General features: G+C 47.0%; 1 protein-coding gene across 15 annotated transcripts in view; it reads right to left on the bottom strand.

Moving 5' to 3' along the window:
- The window catches only part of CSMD1 (CUB and Sushi multiple domains 1), a 1,700,362-nt gene that overhangs the window by 12,384 nt on the left and 1,671,649 nt on the right, over nucleotides 1-16,329 (bottom strand). For 10 of the 15 annotated variants that reach the window (XM_072950557.1, XM_072950544.1, XM_072950543.1 and 7 more), the window contains 8 exons: nucleotides 10,791-10,967; nucleotides 9,973-10,152; nucleotides 7,586-7,759; nucleotides 7,207-7,380; nucleotides 5,691-5,764; nucleotides 4,184-4,295; nucleotides 2,345-2,524; nucleotides 1,090-1,134 (listed from right to left, as the gene is read on the bottom strand). In XM_072950557.1, the coding sequence (XP_072806658.1) occupies nucleotides 1,090-1,134; nucleotides 2,345-2,524; nucleotides 4,184-4,295; nucleotides 5,691-5,764; nucleotides 7,207-7,380; nucleotides 7,586-7,759; nucleotides 9,973-10,152; nucleotides 10,791-10,967 (1,116 nt within the window). Of the gene's footprint in view, nucleotides 1-1,089; nucleotides 1,135-1,400; nucleotides 1,829-2,344; nucleotides 2,525-2,724; nucleotides 2,853-4,183; nucleotides 4,296-5,690; nucleotides 5,765-7,206; nucleotides 7,381-7,585; nucleotides 7,760-9,972; nucleotides 10,153-10,790; nucleotides 10,968-16,329 lie in introns of those variants that run through there. The other 5 variants (XM_072950545.1, XM_072950554.1, XM_072950555.1 and 2 more) reach the window with 4 other exon arrangements.

Genomic DNA, 16,329 nt, shown 5'->3' with positions numbered 1-16,329 from the left:
GATGGCTGTGCGTGCAGCCCCCAAAACAGTGTGCAGACACTTCTGTATCTGAAACGAAAACTAAGCTGACAGGAGCAGAACAAACACACCAGCACGAGCACCAGCACCGCCACCGTGGACCGCGCTTCCTTCCGCTGAGACGGCGTTGCCCGGGTGGAGGACTGCCTTCTGTGGCGGATTTGTAAATTACATTTACATAGAATAGTCCAGAGAGACTTTTATTTTTAAAAGTAGTTCTTATACTTCACGGTGCACACTGGAGGAATTTCTTTAACTGCGCTGGGACATTTTGCCTCGTCTAAGAACTGAACGTGTCACCAGCGCTGTGACCTAATGATGGTGGCTCATGTTCTCTTTCTACACCGGCATCTTTATGGAGCTTCCTGTCTAGGAAACCAGTGCTAAAACCTGGATGAGGAAAACACCAGGAAGGGACCTTACATATTTATAAATTTTTTTTATTTCTTTTAAAGTTTGTTTTTGAAGTTTGACTTAGATTATAATTTGGGGACACACTGTGCTGTTTAAACACTCCCTGAATGCATCTCACAGGCACGGTGTGCCAGGAGATCTGGAGGCACGAACACTCCCCAGGAGACAGGGCTGCGCCTGCCCATCTCTCGCACCCGGCACTGAGCAAGGCACCACACCCAACAGACGCGACAACAACGCTCCAAGAGGCAGAGGGTGCCTGGACTAGGGAGGCGCTTGGGGAAACGGGGCCTCGCATCTGAACCCCTCCGCCCCGGCTCACGCTGCCCCAACACTGAACTCCCCGACTGGAGGCAGTCAGACCCTCTTTATAAGGCTCTCCGTTATACCACAGCCTCGCTCAGTGCCTGGTGTCCACGTCTGCCGACGACGTGCCCAGAAAACCAGTGTGATAACCACCAAGGTCTCCCTCGGAGTGAAGCACCGCTACAAGGGGAATCGGAATCCGCCAGCTGGCGTCTAGGTCATTGGAACGGGCTTGTTCGCGAACTAAAGGGGTCAGAGCTTCACATGTTCACTTTGCTTCACTGCACAGAGTATAGCAGAGAACAAGTCACTTTGTTTGATTGAAATCTATAACTGTTCTGGTATACAAACCTGGAGTTTTAGTAACTGTTTCATTAACTTCTCTCACTCCTTTACCTACAAGTAAAAAGACAAATTATCATTTTCAAAAAACATTTATTTTTGAATAAGTTTGAAAAAATGTCAAATCGAAGCATTGTTCCTTCCTCCAGATTTCTTGAATGTACAAAATAGGATATCTTATCCATATCCATCTGTAACCCATGTATCCACAGCAGAACATCCCTTGCGCTTGTGGGAAGACTGAGTCTAGCAGTGGGACCCCGTTTGGAGCTCACGTGTGCACTTCCATCTGCTGTGTTACAACAGAGAGCCTTGTAAACGAGGGTGTTCACCCACTTTCTGTCTCCTCTCTGGGAGGCGCTGCCCCAGCTGACACGCAGACCTGCCAAGCCCTCGTTACCCTCTCGGTTTTCTGAGTCCCCGCCCCGTCAGAGAGCCTAGCTAGCACTGAGTAACACCAAGCGGCACCCCTGCAGAATGTGCGGTTTGGTCTGTTTACTTCAGCTTAACTCGGGATCTCTTAGGTTTTACAGTTTTGTATCAAACTACAAATGATCACTTTCTTAAAGTGTATTCGTCTATTTCTGAGAGAGAGGGGACAAGGGAAACAGAAGTGCCTTCATTCTTAACGTGAGAACCGGCAACAGACTCCAGGAAACTACAGCTGCAGTCACGGGTTTTATCGCACTCCAGAGCTTTGTTCATGCTGCTGAGCAGTGGCTGCATTTCTCAGCCAGGTCTGGGGAGCCTGAAAGGTTAGCTGTCGTCAAGCCTGACCCGTTACTGCTCTCATTTGTAAACACACGAAGTTGTGAATCATTACTGTGTCATTTCCTTCGTAATTTTAAAAAGTGGAACCAGTATCAAGAACACATGACCATCTATTCCACCACCAAATAGCTTGTGGTCTTAAAAATAACGAACTTTATTTTATATATTCACCAATATTTGGTGCTATTTGCCCATTTGGAAAAAATACAATATACTGCATATTATTTTTAAATAAGTTTAAAATGCACAATGCATTTCTCTTTGGCTTAAAATGTGACTTGCCAATAATGACATCTGCACTTAGCCTACATGTCATTGTATCAGACGCCGGCTGCACACGTGCACACTCAGCTCACACACGTTCCGCACGGACTCGGTCGGAGTGAAGGGCATTGCTTCCATGTGCTGTTACTTGTGCTCTTAAAGCTGCACACGAGCCCAGTGGGCGTCCTTGCTCTGCAGGGACCCGCTTCCCTTCTCACTGGTGACTTACTTTTACAGACAGGCGACTTCCCGGTCCATTTCATGTCTGCTTTACACGTCCTGTGCTCAGACCCACCGGCAAGGAAGAAGCCGGGATGGCAGGTGTACACCAAGGTGTAGCCGAAGGTGGGGAGGTCGATGGCTCTCACATCCGCGTGGGCCGGCGTTTCCGGCTGTCGGCAGGCGTGAGCTGAAATGGTATTTTTAGTCCATTAGGAAACACGGAAACTTTGTTCACTGTAGCGTTAACATATGTGTCTAAAGAAATAAGAGCAAAAATTTGGAAATGGCAATAAAGTTAATTTATTATTTAAAACTGTAAATACAAGGGCTTTAAATATCATCAATGGCCTGGTCTCTGCAGCTTTCAACATAAAGAAGGCTTGGTGTCCGCCAGCTCTCCCCCTCTGTCTGTCCATCCCTCTCTCTCTCCTTCGCTTCATGTATGTGTGTGTAACTATGCGTAGAAATTTAGCATAGAGCTCAGAGGCTTGAAATAAGCAGATCACTCTGACACGCTATTAAGATAAACAACAGGTTAAGTTTCCTTAAAGACCAGTCCTGTAAACACATACAGACTGACGCGTATTTAAAAATATGCTTTGATTTTTGTCTAATGGCAACTAGAACGTTTACTGTTCAGTTAAGTGAATAATTAATTTTGGTCAAAATTCAATGTGTGTTTAGAACCTTACATTGAAATATGGATTCCTATTTCCTTTAAAAATACTGTTTAGGAGTAAATAAGGTTGTAATGCTTAGCTCTCAAATGCAAAGACACTTTATAAATTTCACATATATGGTCCCAAATAAAACGCCTGGCAGATTATTATGAGACAAGTTTACATTATTAAAATTGTGAATGCAATCATTGTAAGTATCATAATATTTTGCATTTCAGCAAACTTTCCAGGTAATGAGGACCTGATATTAGCAAGCTCCACACACACACACACACGTGTACATATAAACACACATATGCATGTATGAATAATATCTCTCTATGTGATATCTACATACATGATTTGGGTAGAGATGATAGGTTTGAAATAACTATACACCTGATAATACTGATAGGTAAATATACAAAAAATTACACTTTGCACACTGTTAAAATGTTTGTCATGACATAGCACTGTCTCCATGTGTACTGCAGTGTCACCCGTACTCCACCTGCGCACGCTGTATGCTGTGTGCACTACTAGTGTACAACTCTCCTGGGTCAGACACAATATCGCACTAAATTGGTAAAGGAAAAAATTTGACTTACTAATCACTCATACAACATGTCTCCTAATTCTCCTGATTAAGTCCCCGAATAAAACTTGACCCTGGGTAGCTGAATGATCGATCGGTCCACGTAGGCCCCAGGAGGAACCCTTCAAACATTTCTGTTAGTCCCCTGACGTCTCACAGGCGCCAGTTACCGGCACTGTAATAACCGGCGGTGAGCAGACGAGAGCGGGACAGCGCGCACTCTAGCTTCTCTCTCCGAGTGTCAGCTATGCCGTTAGCCCTGGTTTAGGGCCGGCTCTCAGACTCTCATGCCTCAGTAGCCCCTGAGGGCCTGGAAGCTGCAGGCTGGGTCCCTCCCCTTCCTGGCCGCACCCCCCCCCCGCCCCCTGCAGCCCCAGAGTCTCCAATTCGGCAGGTCTGGGGAACCTGGGCTCAAGAATTCACTTTCCAGCCAGCCTGGGCGGTGTGCATGCTGCTGGCTCCAGGAAACCCAGCTTTAGGGACAAACGCAAGTTTAGGGAATTAAAATCGCCCAGCAAACAGAAGCAGGACAGTTCCTGGCCATTTCCCTAGGAGCAGACACCCTGCTGAGCTGGGTGGGAGTCTCACTTACGGATGCACTCGGTCTGCAGGCCGCTCCACGTGAGGTTCGCCAGGCAAGTGCGGGTGGTGGAGCCTTGAACGTGGTAGCCTTTCCTGCACCGGAAAAACACCGTGCTTCCGACCTGGGGAAACCACAGCAGCTTCAGGGGCGGGGTGCGGGCTCCCAGGGGCTGGCGTGCTGGACAGCGCGGCCCGGCTGAGTCCACCCGAGACCGCACCTTGGGCCCTAGCGCTGTTTGAATCAACATGGACTTTTTTTTTTCTTTTCTTTTTTCTTTTTTTTTCTCTTTTTTTTTAGTGAAGATGCAATTTTTATTTTTTGCTGTTGTTGCATTTTTTTTCAATCTCCAGTGTACAGCACAATGTCCCAGTCATGCATATACATACATATGTTCATTTTCATATTTTTTTCATTAAAGGCTATTATAAGATATAGAACATAGTTCCCTGTGCTGTACAAAAGAAACTTTTAAAATCTATTTTTATATATAATGGCTAGCATATGCAAATCTCAAACTCCCAAATTTGTCCCTTCCCACCCCTTTTCCTTGGTAACTGTAAGATTGTTCACTACGTCTGAGAGTCGGCTTCTGTTTTGTAGATGAGTGCATAGCGTCCTTTTTATCCACGCGTAAGTGATAATCATATGGTATTCTTCTTTCCTTCTGGCTCACGTCACCTAGAGTGACGGCTCACTGAAGGGCGGGCCAGGTGCCCCACACAGGTGCCCGGCACACCGCGCGAGCCCTCAGCCACAGCTGCCATCGGGAAGTAAGGGGTGTGGGCCAGGGCCGAACGAACTAGGACAGTTTAGGTTTCAGGAGAAAAAGTGGTTGAGGAAACAAGGCTTCTATTCTAAATTGACAGGGTTTCTAACTGGAAAGTAATGTTCTTATCTACCTTGGGCTTGCATAGCCATCTGGTCAGAGAGCCCTGCAGTGACTGATTACTTAAGAGGGTTATAACATTTGATTCCAAGCTTGCTTTTCATTTGTAGGGATTTCTCCAATATTCATAAGAATAAAAGTGTTAATATACTTTTTATTTAATAAGTCAAGTGATACTGCATTCACGGAAGTGGAAGCGACCAGATGGAGAAGGGAGAGCACAAAGGAACGAAGTCATCCTCGCCCGAGGGGCTTGCCCGCAGTCTCTCCTTCTGTTTTTGGCCCCAGAATTTAATATCCTCTCCCATTGTATCAGGTCACAAGATGGGGCCTGTTTATGCACAGCTCCCTAGCAGCAAGTCCCCTGGTTTGAGATTTGCCGTGTCAGGGCAGCAGACAGCAAGAGACACTTTCCAACAGAAACTAACATGGCGACGAATGCCGTGCGGGTTAAGATACGTATCGTCACCTCCGTTATGACAGTTGGAATAACGTGCAGAAATCCCCTCCGGGTGAGTTTTATTTGGGCAGACATGACACGAGTCAGACATGGTACATAAAAGACACACGTGTTCAAGTATCAGTTCCGTTTCAACGTAGGAGAAACATGCTGAAGTGAAAACGGAGTACCTCATAGCCTCTTGAGCTGTTCTGTATCCCGAAGTGCGGCGTGCCAGGGTCTGGGCAGGTGTTGTGGGCAGGATCTGAAGGTCACAATTGAAAAAACCAACAGCCCCATACGGTTATTACAGAAGTGCTAACGTTTCTGATAAAAGGTCTCACAAAGTTCATAAAATGCTGTTTTGACAAACGTGCGAGATGTCTTACACAAAAGGTAGAAATTAAGTAAACTGCTGTTTGCATCTTTTTTTCAGACGTCGTCTTTAGATACTAATCTTCGGTGCTTTTCAGACTCTAAATTGCTCTGTGTATTACTTTCTGTATCAGAATAAGCACATTCTTTTCCATTCCTGGTTTAATTTTTCTCTACTGACATATCGTACTGGTTGGTTAATAACAGAGTATTTTGAATCATTATCTGTTACGATCTTCTATTTTTTAAAGATTTAATTAATCACCATCTCCTCTGGTCATCTACTGCATTATTTTAAATTTCTTGAATTAATTTTCTTCAAGATTTCAAAGTGAGGAATATACTTAATGCTTCAAAACTGAAGTGGACAGTAGACCAACAGGGATATTTCCCCAAAACACGGAGCACTTCAGCGATCAGGGTGCACGGCAGCTTTATTGGTGTCCAGCCGCTCGTGCGGAGACAAAACAGACAACCTAAGAAAATTCTGTTTTCAAGAGAAACCAGCCTATCAAGGGGGAGAAAACTGTTTTTTAATTTTCCATAAATAGCAACAAAAAAAGAATAGTTTAAATCAAATGGCAGCCATGTTACTTTAATTAGAAAGAGCAGTGCTTCAATGAAATTTCTAACCTTGTATTTTTAAGTATCACCTGACTTCTTTGAAAACAACCAAGAATACAGATCATGAACTGTTGAGTCCATGTGTTCAGAGGACGCACCCGTGTGCTCAGGAAGCTGGGGGAGCAGCTGGGTGCGCAGGCCTGGGGGCGGGAGAGTCGCTCTGGATGGAGAGTCAGGGTTCTGGTGTCTGCCCCCCCAGATAAGCGGTGGGACTTCTGACAACTGTAATTTACACATGAACCCTCGGAGACAGAGGTGTAACCTGAAGGTGAGGGTGCAGGGCACAGCGAGGGTCCCGAGGTGCACATTTCATCTCCCTGCTCTGCGGTCAGCAGAGCGTGTGTCCCTGGAGCTCTGTCCCTCAGAGCACGGGTGGTCTCATGGGGACGAGACCAGGGAGGGGACACAGCGAAGCGAGGGCAGCACGTCTTTCCACGCTGGCCTTAGCGAGTAGCCCTTCCTCTCAAGAAGGCTGTCGCCAGCTGAGAAGGATGGAGGTGGAGATGCAGGGGTAGAGGACACAGTCCAGGGGCTGTCTTTAACACACTCCTAATGTGAACTCCAAACTCAGTTTCCAGGATTTGAAAGACGCCACCCATCAGGGCAGCTGACTCCCCGGAAGCACGATCCTCGGGACCGCGGCCTGTGCACCCACAAACCACCCAGTTCCAGCCCGGAGGGCCCGTCCCAGCTGCCCTGTGCCGTTACCGATGCAGGTGGGCTGCACTCCGCTCCACGTGCCGTCAGCCTGGCAGGTCCTCCGTGAGGACCCCACCAGAATGAAGGGGGCCCTGCACTGGAAGAAGACGTCGGATTTGTAGGTGAAGCTTCTGCCGCTCAGCCGCCCCTCGGCGGGGGTGCCCGGGTCTCCGCAGAACACAGCTGCGGGGAACAGCCGGAGGTCAGTCCCTCCACATGTCCCTGGGTTAGGTTACCCTCCTAAACTTGCTTAGCTCCTGTTCAACCCTAAGTGGTTAACAGGGCAGACCCCGCCCAGGGCAGCGCGGCCCCCCTCCCACGGTCACCGAGGGTGTGCGTGCTGGTGTCCCAGCAGACGTCCCGGGGGACCCGTTCTCGGGGGACTCACGCAGGCACTGGGGAACCTCTCCTTTCCACAGCCCGCGGCCCTCGCAGGAGAGGATGGCCGAGTGGGAGAGCTGGTAGCCGGCGGCGCAGCTGTAGGCCACGCTGGCCCCCCAGCGGAAGTCCGCCCCTTCCACCCGCCCGTTGGGCACTGGAGGGGGCGGGCCGCACAGGACAGCTGTTTGCAGAGAACACACGGGTTAAACATTCGGGGGTGTCCCCCGCCACCGCGATGCTCTAATGACTCGCATTTTAATTTTACCTGCATTACAAATGCCATCTTTATGGAAGAATTATTGAGGAAGACAGAGAATCAAAATAGTAAAACCTTTCTCCAGTATTTCTTCATTAATTCAGATCAAGTACATAAAACCTGAGCAGAGTCCAGGCATACCACGCTGTAAAAGACGCCGACTGAACTCGGCTGCCCCAGTGTGTACAGACCAAGGGAAGAAGACAGTTACTCAATTCCTGTCTTTTCATGACAGTTACCACAGACAAATCCGCTCAGAGCGTGGTCATAGGGAATGAGTGCAAACTTGAATTTCTGTGCTCAGAGGACAAGAATTTCTCCTGCTAGCTGTATCTGTTCCTTTGTATAAAGACAGCATATACTTTCCAAAAGACATAATCTGTTTATTCACTTGCTGAAGGATTAAAAACCAGGGCTTGTCTGCTTGAAGAAGATTCTGTTAAGATACCACTTGGCCGTGTTTTAGAACAGTCTTGGGCTGGGAGTCAGAATGCGGTTCTCAGGAATGACTTGCCAGTTGGTGTGGCCCCAAATACCCACCTCCCCACTGTGGCTGTTAATCTGAGATGCACTGTCCCCAAATCTTCCCTGGCGGTCTAAGAGCACCTTGGATTTTCCACACTGGGAGAGTTTGCCAAGGACAGTTTAGGCAGCAGCAGACACAGGAGAGGAGACTCACCATGTCTCCCCACCTGCGTTTTCTCGTGCTCAGCCCTTCTCGTGGGAGAAAGGCGTTCAGACTCCCAGCACCACACGTGCACACCCACTAGTGGGAAACCTTCCATCCATCTGTCCATTCACTCAACAAGCATTTCCAGAGAGCCCATGTGTGCAGGTGCGGGGAGCATGGCTGTCGGGGGTTGTCACGTGACGGGCCCCCGGCTGGGAACGTGCTTCAGCAGAGGGGGAACGAGGGTGCCGGAGGAGGAAGGTTCAGGAGGGGAGCGCGGTCTCTTCAGAAGGGCCTGCTTGGCCGTGGGATAATTTATTATTCATGCAGTGAATACTGAAAAGGGGGACAAAGGTCTACAGAACACGAAGCCCCAGAGACAGGACACTTTGTTGACAAGTGTCATCAAGTGCTCCCGTGACTGGAACACTCCCAACACGAAGCCGCAAGTCTCACTGGACTTGCATTCTGCACCTGCCACGTCACAGCACAGTGCTCACAGCTGCAGCTGGGGGGTGGTGAGAAGGAGACAGTGCGACCCTCGTGCTCCCATGGGGAAGCCAGGATGGTCCAGGACCTGCCCAGGCCACCAGGCGGGGGGCACCAACGTCTCACCCAAGCCTCACAACCAGCTCTGTCTCCAGAGACCACCTGTCCCTCAGAAACCCCTGAGGACACCCATCCTCACTGAGGCCCCCCGTCTCCTGTCCACCCCTCGTCTGACAGAGAGGAAGCCACCACTTCTCTGTGTCCATCCCTGCCAGCATCCCAGCCCCTCCACTTCCCTCCCCCCGGCCCAGCGGGTCAGAGCCCACACACTCTCCCTGGTGCAGGTGGAGAAGTCCTAACCCTGCAAATCCCGGCCCTGGTACAGCTGTCACAGCCCGGCCCCCAGCCTCCCCCAGGCCACGGGATGGCTGCAGCTGCTTGGCTCTCCCGGGAAAGTCCTGTGTACAAGACGTAAAACTTTCCGCGCCATCTCCACTGCCTGTGTTGTCAGGGTCAGATCAGAAGCCCCCAGACACCGCGGCGCCAATGGTCTCTGCCACGGCCCCGTCTATGGTCAGCTTCTCTCTCTAACCTGACTCCCAAGTCCCGCAGTAACAGCCCCCCCGCCCCGCCCTGTCATGTGGGCCAGAAGACTCGATGCTGCCAGGAGTAACGTATTTACCCCAAGAGCGAAGCACAGCCCAGACCCCAGGGAGGGCAAGACTGTGAAACCCTGACGTCTCCACGTCCTGATCTCTGATCCTGAGCCATTTACTAAAACTCTTTCTGGGTCAGCCCCCGATCTGTAAAACTGAGATTGAAATATTCAGAAAAGGAAGTGATTTAGAATTCGTGAGTGAGTTCACAGGACGTGCTAGCATGCAGCAGGGCCACACGGATGCCTGCAGGTGAAACAAAACAGCATCCAGGGAAGACTTCCACACACGCAGGTGAAACCCCCGACAGCCAGCACACAAACCTTTGCAGATGGGTTTGCTGTGGTTCCATGTGCTGTCTTTGGTACAGCGGATAGTGGGTGACGTGAGGGGCTCCATGAGGTAGCCGGGGTTACACTGGTAGCTCACAGTCTTGTTAAAGGTGAAATCTGTCCCAAACTGGATGCCGTTCGCCAGGGTGCCCGGGTCTCCACAGCTTATAACTAACGAGCGGAGAACAAGGGAGAGTTAGAGACACGGCAGTATCTGTCGCAAAACGACTCGTTTCCATTCAAGTCATTCTCCCTCAGCTGCTATTCAAGAGTGCTGAAGCAGTGAATTATTACAGCGACACCGGCCTCTGTCTCACAGTCTTCCTGGCCAGCTTTCAGGAGGCTGCATGCTGGGAGTCGCTTGTTTCCACCCCTTTAGCGGTGGCGCAGGCACGGCAGCTGACTTCCCGGTCCAGCCCTGAACGAGCGTGGCGTGTGCTCACACCCCGAGGTCCAGGACAGAGACGCCGGCTGAGACCAGAGAGCCCAGCGCCAGGCCTCGTCCCCTGCCTTCTGAGTGCTATACAGAGGGAACAAATCTTAACTGTTTTGAGCTCAGTTTTATAACACCCAACCCAACCGGCCACGCAAAGTAGCTTCACCCATGCAAGTAAGAAAAAGTAAAGAAAAATCTAAAAGTGCCTAATAAATGGTCACGACAATATCAAACATATGTATGATAAGACAGAATCCTTTTTCCTCTATGGAGTAAAAAAAAATCAATGCCACTTTAAAAATCAATTAACTTTTCTCAATCAAGCAGCTGCCGGGGTGATGTCCTTGCCTGACCGCGAGGGCCCGTCACTCACTTGTGCAGTCGGGAGCTGAGCCGGTCCAGGTCCCATTGGCGGTGCAGTGCCGCGTGGTCAGCCCCGAGGTCCTGTAGCCCTCCCAGCAGGCGTAGACCACCGAGCTGGAGAACAGGACGCCGTCGCTGCTGACGATCATGCCATTGGCGGGGGTGCCAGGGTTCCCACAGGACACAGCTGCGGGGACACACAGCCGTGACCCCCAGGCAGAGACCGTGGCCACACCACAAACCCAGCAGCAGCAGTGCAACACTGTAAGAGGCTGGACCTGTAACTATGGGAGATGTTTCCTGTATATTTTACTTTATGACTCACTCTGTTCTTTCACTAATGAGTTACAAATGTGGAAGTTATATTTTCGTACTCTCTTTTCCAAAATGCATTTCTTCCAAACAGATTAAAAGGTGAGTTAAAGTACTGAAAATCCAAAACCTTGGTCCTTTGGGATTTAACATGTTTATAACACAATAAATAAAATTATTATGATCTTCTAAAGGATCTATATGATATGAGCAACTCACAAGAGTCTCCCTTCATCCTATAGCTGCATTTAAAAAAAAATCTGGACAAATCAGGTCATATTTATCTGTCCAGGATAATTTATTTGAAAAAATGAGGGATGCCTGAGGAATATGAATGACTACACTTTCACTCCTTGGGAACAGGGTCTCCTCAGTGTTCCCGAGTCTGGGGCAGCTGTATTCCCTGGCTTTGGAATGGCTGGACTTTCTGTCTCTCTGGGTGAGTGTCACACCACATACAGGCATGAAGGCCGCAGCTACTGATGCCAGTGGAACAAGTCTAGTTCTGAGTGTCTGTCCTGTGGGTTCCTTAGTCAGCAAACAAGGAAACTCAGTGGCCGCTGGGTGTGTATCAAGGTGATGATTTTAATCCATAAAAGGTTTTTTGCTTTCTTTGACTGAACCTACTATTAACCATAAAGATGATGATTTTTCCTCCGTACACAATAATGTACAACAGCAGACGTAAAAGAATGTGAATTTTAATAACAAGAATATATCATGAGTCCGTTTCTGAGAATATCTGAACATACTCTTGCCTGTTCAATTGTTCCACTTTTAAATCTAGCTTTGAGAACAAAGACATACTCTCCTTAAAAACATGGAAGAAAACAAATAGATAAACAAGAGCCTACTGTACAGCACAGGGAACTATATTCAATTTCTTGTAATAACATAGAGTGGAAAAGAATCTGAAAAGAAGATGTATATATGTATGTATATGTATAACTGATCACTGTGCTGTACACTTGAAAACTAACATTGTAAATCAAATGCACTTCAATAAAAATTTTTAAAAAATGGAAGAAAACAGATTCCAAAATAAAAGCCACTGTAATGGAAGCTTAGGGAATTCCCTGTCTTATTTTGTTAAACATGCACAGACCCTCAGGTTGGTCTAGAGCTTGTTTGACAAACATAAAGCACGTATGCTGCTGCTTCTATACCTGTGCCCGTCAGACATAACTAATCAATTACATCTCTTTTCCATGCCAGACATAACTGATCAATTGTACCCCTCTTCCCTGATGAGCCTGGGTTTGCGCTTACAAACCCTTCTAACACAGCTCACTCAGTAGTTTCTTGGCTGGCATTTGAGCTGAGATGTAGTTACCAATCCTGAAGCAGATGATACCTAACATTCTCTAAAGCTCAGAAATTCTTTTATGGCTGTGACATAAATTACAATTTCACATGGCAAAAAACCCAAGCTGTTGTCCTATTCAAGACAATTACTCATCCACTCAACAACCACTGATTCATCATTTAGTTCACATGGTGATTTTGTAGAGGTATGGATGCAAACCTGATGTAGAAGTACTTTTATTGATCCAATTCATAATCTAGCAAACTAGCAAAAGATGGCCATGCCATTATAGTTTATTCTGACCATGTCTGCTATGGAAATCTATGGAGCCATCCTTAGAAGTGACCTGGGAAGGACCAATGCTAAAATAAAGCAGGTAACTGTTGAAACACATTCAACTTAGTTTATAGACACATATATTGTCAGTCAGTAAAAGCCTGTCATAACAATGACATCCTAATGTTTATAAAGTTCCCTCAAATACTGCACCCTATAAAATCGAATTCATGGTTAATTTTTTTTCCTGATGGGGACACTTTCACCAATGGTCATGCCGATGAAAATGGAGACTAGCAAACAGCACCCCCATATGTTTCTATGTCACCATCCTTCTGCTGTGAGACATCAGAGGACCACCACAAAGCAAACGAGATTAAATTCAGAGTCACTAGAAGGAAAACAAGAGTTTTTAAAAATTACAAGTTAAAATTTCTTTTTAAATACATCTCTTTTTTTAAAGTACATTTGGTTAACGTGACTCCTTTTGGCAAAAGATAATTTTCTTTTCCTTGATTTGTAATAGAATAGCATTATACTTATTCCCAATACACTTTACTGTTCACAGCTATCAGTGCTGTTCACTTAGCGTGCTGCACCCGGAAGGCTGCTGTTGAGCTGAGTTAGGCAGTTGTAGGTTTGAATCTTTGCTTAAACAAGTTAATTGAACGTGCATGATGGAGTCATGTCCTCAACATGTCACGTCCAGACTGTAAAATGGGTACAGTAAAGATACGGGCTCCCAGCTGGAGGGGTACACATGCCAGGTCCAAGATGCCGAGCAATCCGTCTGCTGTATTCATGGTGGTCTTGCTGTTTTCGTTAATATCACTTCAATCACATGCCCATCACCTGCATGAAAGGCAGGCTTTATCCTTGTCTCATGGGGAAGAGGGTTAAAGTTGCCTAATGCAACCGACCCCAGTGATGTAGTAACATTGAAGTGACTTCATAACATACATCCATTTGCAAAGTCAAGTCAGTGAGTCTGTAACTAAAGGTCTAGATGCTAACGAAAAACATGACTTAAAGTCATGAAAATGTATGAGAAATGTAAGTGCTTTGCTGTTTAAGAATTTAATTTTAAAAGATTTTTCTTTTGTGATTCATGAACTCCCCCTTTTCATAATTTATTGAAATATCCATCAGGGTCTAATACTTTTAATAGATTCAGAGAAGGAGAATTCATCAGGAGGCAGGTGACCTCGGCTAGGGGACTTGAATATATTTGGCCACAGCTGACCTTTGTGGGAATGAAAGTCGCTGATAACCCCATTTTCTGTAGATGATAATGTGCCCTGAAGACATGGCCCTATGACAACAAGTGAGAAAACACTGAAAGCTACAGATTCTCCAAAGAGCTGCGTTTTAAGTGTGTGTGTCCGGGGAGGGGAGTAGGTTGGCTGTGCACTTCTATCCATCATTTGTTGTTTGAGTCGGTGCAACAGCTACTATTACTTATTCACCTTCCCATGATTTCTGTACCATGCAGTCTGGAAACTGCCAACTTTGTGGGGCTTTGTGTATCTGAGAAATGCTTTTAGTATTGAAACAGTTTAGTGACTTAACTTCTTTCTGGATACAGATTTTAAGGGACAAGTTTATAAGGATTTTATAGGAACCCTTTGCATTTCTAACTTTTGATAAACCAAAGTCCATTTACAAGGCACTTTGCACAGTCTGAGTTAAGTGCATTATGAAATGAAATCCAATTAAACTCTAATTAAATAAGTGAATTTGTGTGTGTTTTGCTGGAATAGACGCCATAATGTGAATTTCCATGGAAGACTTTACTCACACTCAACTGTTTAATTTTTTCACCCTTTAAATTTGCAAAACCAAAATGCTTGAGGTACACCCGCTGTGGAAGGACAATCCCAATGAATGGCCAACCTTGACAGAATTTGGGTGTATCTAAGTGAGGTCTGTTGAGACTTTGGGAGCCACAGTTCCCCACCAAGTTCGGTTAACTTGTAACCAAGTTTTTCCATTGATCTTCTGCCCCATTCTCTCTCTCCTTTTCCTTCTAGAACTCCGATTACAAGTACATTAAACTGCTTGGTATCATCTCATAGGAAACTATTGTTCTAGGATTTTTTTATGTTTTTCAGACTGGATAATTTCCATTGAACTATCTTTAAGTTAGCCGACCCTTCTGGCATTTTTAATCTGCTACGCTCACCCAGAAAACTTTTTATCAGATAATGTGTCTGTCCATTTCAGAGTTTCCATTTGATTCTCCTTTATTATTTTCATTTCTCTGTTGAGATTCCTTGTTTATGATTTAACTTACTTAAAGCCTTGAACCTATCTTAGCAGCTGATTTAAATCCTTGTGTATTATTTTCAACACTTGGGCCATCTGAGGATCAGATTCTACGTCCACTGTCTGTCTTGTGGTTGGTGGGTTGCTTGGCTGGAGTACGGATAATACTGTTCTGAGCTGTGTACTAGTTTTTTGCTGTAGACTGGACACCATGAATGAAATATTGCATGGAGTGTCAGTCCTGTAAAAGATGTTGGGTTTCGTTCTGATGGGCTGTTAAATTCATGGTAGGTCTTGCGGGTCCTGTCCTCAGTTTCACTCTTTGTTAGATCTATTTAGTCTTCGTCCTGACGTGTTTTTGCTCTTGCTTCTAGTGTGTTCCCGCGTTGTAGGAGTGCGACCCGCTCATAATGCGTGGGCTTTCTAGGCCCCCATGAGATGCCCCAAGTGCACGGTGAGAGCTCTGACCGGCCACATCTCCGGCGTGCCTCAGTGCGGAACGACTTCTAGTCTCACAGGTCTGCTCCTGGCGAGGGTCTGCGCGTCCCTGAGCCCCACCCGGGCTTGTCGGCCCAGCTCTCAGCTGAGTCATCCCGTGAGGGCCATACAGGATTCTGGGGCTCTCCTTTACCAGCTCCCCTTCCTTGGAGTCCCCTTTCTGTGATTCCATTTCGGTAGCCTAGAACAATCTCTCCTTCAGCACCTCACCAAGTCACCACACCACCTGGGCTCCCTTCCCAGCGTCACAGCAAGAAAAACGTACAGGACGGCAGACGGACGATGGCGCTCAGCTCGTCTGTCTGTCTTCCCTCATGCCCCGTCTGTTGTCTGACAACTGACACACTTGCCTTGTGTATTTTGTCGTTTCATGGTCATGCTCAGTGGGAGGGCGAGCCACTGCCATTTGCTGTTATGAACTAAAGTGGAAACCTTACTTAATCTTCATGATGTTCAAATACTCCTGGATCAGCAATTCACAGATGCAACAGAGGGAAAAGGACTCTGACTGCAGATCACAGAAGTCGTGCAGACTCTGAGGCTCTACGTTACAGGACAGAAAACACCCTGGTTTTGGTGAGAAAGAGAATTTAATATTCAAATTTCTGCAAGAGGGAGGGAACTGAGAAAACTGTGTCCGAGAGGGGACAAGTCTACTCGTCTGTAGTCGCGTGCTTCAGCCAACACAGGCTAACCCGCAGCTCACAGCTGCAGGCGGCGCGTTCCCACAGCCACGCAGAGACGTGGGGTTTAAGGCAGCTTCTCCAGGGCCCAAACTTTGTGTTTACGTTGACGTAGAGTTGACTTACAATGTTGTGTTAGTGTCTGGTGAACAGCATGGTGATTCAGTTGTACATACTGTTTTTCATTATAGAGTATTACAAGGTACTGA

The sequence above is a fragment of the Vicugna pacos genome, chromosome 26, assembly GCF_048564905.1.
Source record: "Vicugna pacos chromosome 26, VicPac4, whole genome shotgun sequence".
In the NCBI taxonomy this organism is placed as follows: domain Eukaryota; kingdom Metazoa; phylum Chordata; class Mammalia; order Artiodactyla; family Camelidae; genus Vicugna; species Vicugna pacos.
Note: the sequence above shows the minus strand (reverse complement) of the source record. Positions and strands in the feature narration are given on the sequence as shown.